Source organism: Sinocyclocheilus rhinocerous, unplaced genomic scaffold, assembly GCF_001515625.1.
Source record: "Sinocyclocheilus rhinocerous isolate Xijiao unplaced genomic scaffold, SAMN03320098_v1.1 scaffold650, whole genome shotgun sequence".
Taxonomy (NCBI): domain Eukaryota; kingdom Metazoa; phylum Chordata; class Actinopteri; order Cypriniformes; family Cyprinidae; genus Sinocyclocheilus; species Sinocyclocheilus rhinocerous.
In genome coordinates this window covers 665,593-669,025 of record NW_015638019.1, presented here as the reverse complement: position 1 = coordinate 669,025, position 3,433 = coordinate 665,593, and the positions used below count along the sequence as shown (strand labels likewise).

The following is a 3,433-nucleotide window of genomic DNA, read 5'->3' as shown; positions in this document are numbered from 1 at the left end:
CTGAAAATGTACCTACAAGCCACTTTTGTGTTCTTATGTGCCACTTCTGTAGTACATATCAATTTATTAATACTAATTTCATATGACTGGTAACTTATTTGTCTTATTCTACTTCTTATTATATTGCAGGGGTTAAATAAAAAAATCTTTTCACTGAATCTTTCTTCGACCAAACCCCATTCCTCAGCCATACCGGTCACACGAACGGCTGAATCATTCAGGAATGAAGCAAGTGACTGTCTTTATGTACGGACGGAAATCCGTCGTAGCGACGGAACACTTTAATCTCTGCATCCATCATAAAACTACTCCACACGGCTCCGGGGTGTTAATGAAGGCCTTCTGAAGCGAAACGATGCATTAGTTTAGTCAAAACTTTATAAACTATAATGTCCAGCTTCCGTTCGCTCAAGCAGGCGCATTCACGACAAGGCGCTCGAGCGTATGATGTAGGTGTAAAGAAAGGTGCAATGCAAGATCCGGGGAGAAGACTGTAGTCTGGCGAGAACCAAGTTTTGTTTACGGCACAGGAAACCATGTGAACAAGTAAATTGTATCGGTTTTGATTAAAATGGTGCATTCATGTCAATACCCGGGATGTTTAAATTAGTTTGTGACAGGTGTTTTGTTTTGCTTTCTTCTCTGTGCATCAGCGTTCGTCACTCTCTCCCCGGATCTTACGCCTTTCGTTACACCTACATCATACGCTCGACCGCCTTGTCGTGAACACGCCTGCTTGAGCGACCGGAAGCTGGACATTATAGTTTATAATGTTTTAAGAATCAACATTTTTCTTAAAGTAATGCATCGTTCCACTTCAGAAGGCCTTTATTAACACCCCGGAGCCGTGTGGAGTAGTTTTATGATGGATGGATACGCTTTTTTCGGATTCAGAAACAGGGGCACCATTCACTGCAATTATACAGATTGGAACAGACAGGACAATTTCGAATACAACTCCGAATGTGTTCGTCTGAAAGAAGAATGTCAGACACGCCTAGGATGCCTTGAGGGTGAGTAAAACACAGGCTAATTTTCATTTTTGGGTGAACTATCCCATTAAGATACTATTTCAGATAATATTTCTAATAAGAAATATTAGATGTAATTACCATGCCATGGTCAAAGGTAAACACTCCTACATCTCTGCCATGGTGGATGTGATTACGTCTGATGATGGGATTGCCATGATTTTTTACCCAGATACCCGCAAGCGCATTGTTTGAGATTTCCACCCCTACCCCTTCAAGTGAACGCACGAAACGGAGGAGTAGGGGAAAGGGCAAGGGCTAAGGGGTAGAATTGGGATTGGGCCTATATTTTCCGTATACTTGTGTCACTTACAATTAAAGTCCTTTTCTGATTTTGTTGTTGTTTGCAACGTTACTTGGCAATATTTTAAAGGTATTATTATTTTATTTATTTAATTTAAATTGTTTTTTTTGTGTTTTGCATGGTCTATTATTGGAGTAGTGTCACCCGGGTGGGAGTTTGAACTCCTAATCACTGGAAATAAAAATAAATGAACGAACGGACGGACGGACGAAAGAATTAAATAAATAAATAAATCATTCAGTCAATGCAGAGACATATAGTGCGGGGGAATCCCCCATCTCCCCACCCTCTGAATATTACGTATCATAAAGTAACTATGTTATTTGGCGGTTTTTACTCGGAAAAGCATTTCTAGCATTCGAATAACTACCTGAAACTAGGCTAAAGAAGGCCAGTGGTTCAAATTTTTACTTGCCCTGCCAACATTTTCACTGGACCTGCCACAAAAAAATCAAATAGTTGCCGTTATCATTGTTTTTGATCTTATCTTATGTTCAGGTGCAGAAATTGAAAAATCACATATAAAATAACATTTGCATATTCTTCACTCTGTGTTGCACCTTGATTTTTCATAACCATTTGAAATTAGAAGCAGCCACTGCATTTTAATCATGAATTGCACATGTATTGTTTTTTTGGATCAATGTTTGATTTTTATTAGACTGTATAATTTCAAAATCTGAAGCAAAAACAGAGTGGTCTGACTTTAGCTTTGTGAAATTATGCTATAGAAAACATCTGCATGACACAGAAACAGTAGACGGGCTGAATGAGACGCAGATTCACTCTCTGACAGCAGGCGGCGCTTATGGAACAGTGATAGCGTTTCCTTGGTTACCGCTGTAAACACATCAGCGCTAATTTAAATGCATTATACGGAGACAAAGAAAACGCCATTTCTAAAAACAGCCAGTTCCCCTCAGAAACACATTCATATAAAATTCAATGGTTGGAATTTCTTCCTATATTTCGCGCATCGTGAACAGTGATCTTGCTCTGACTGCTAACAGTATTTTCTCCTCTTTGTGTCCAATTTCATAGCCGTGTGTTTTGAGTTTGAGCTCCGTCAAATATGATCATATTACCCCAATTTTACAGTCTCTGCACTGGCTACCTATTAAGTTCCGTATCAGTTACAAAATATTATTACTTGCCTATAAGGCCCTTAATGGGTTAGCTCCTGCATACCTAACTAGTCTTTCTACCACGCTACAATCCATCACGCTCCCTAAGGTCGCAAAACTCTGGAATTTTGGTAGTACCTAGGATAGCAAAATCCACTAAAGGAGGTAGAGCTTTTTCGCATCTGGCTCCCAAACTCTGGAATAGCCTTCCTGATAACGTTCGGGGTTCAGACACACTCTCTCTGTTTAAATCTAGATTAAAGACACATATCTTTGGCCAAGCATTCAAATAATGCATATCATAATCTTGTACTGCAGTTATATCTGATCAAATGCACATTATTATTCTTTAGCTTGAGTTAAACAAATCAATTTTGCTTGGTTGGAACAGCAGCTACGCTAATTATGTCTCTATTTGTTTCTCTGTTTTTGCCACGGATTTACACAAGCTTCAGTCTGGATCCAGAACACCTGAGAAGAGATGATGCCAACCCTGAATCAACATAGAGAACTACCACATGTTTACACAAATGGCCATTGGGAAAATGATTGCAGTGCAGTTTGTGTGCATGGAACAGAAGATAGTCTGAAATAAAACAAAAAATGGATGGTCGATCGGTGCATCTGTACTCCACATAAAGGATACATACAGGATGCGCTTTCTGCAATTTCGGCCAGGAGAGCTTCACAATGATGAACCAAAACTCAGCGAATACTTGCCTCACAGACTTGCTAAATATATTTATAGAAAGCTTTAAATTACTACTTTAAAACTAAATAATTCAAATCAAAAACAAAAACTCTTTTGTTTGAAAAAATGCATTTCTCTCTAAAGGCGTGTCCAATGATGAGATGGGGAGTCAGGATCGTCGTCTTCATCTTTGCGACACGGACTCAGAAAACACTAATTTATTAATAAATAATTCAAATATCTCATTATTTCCCCCCGACACATTCATGGTAATTACTTTTGC

The 3,433-nt window shown here is 38.9% G+C and overlaps 1 protein-coding gene across 6 annotated transcripts in view; it reads right to left on the bottom strand.

Moving 5' to 3' along the window:
• The window catches only part of LOC107749363 (F-box only protein 11-like), a 20,137-nt gene that overhangs the window by 8,977 nt on the left and 7,727 nt on the right, over positions 1-3,433 (bottom strand). Inside the window, exon 11 of one of the 6 annotated variants that reach the window (XM_016564492.1) lies at positions 1,113-1,237. The exons of the other annotated variants lie outside the window; for them this stretch is intronic. Within the exon in view, the coding sequence (XP_016419978.1) occupies positions 1,113-1,237 (125 nt within the window). The remainder of the gene's footprint in view (positions 1-1,112; positions 1,238-3,433) is intronic. 6 annotated transcript variants of the gene reach the window in all.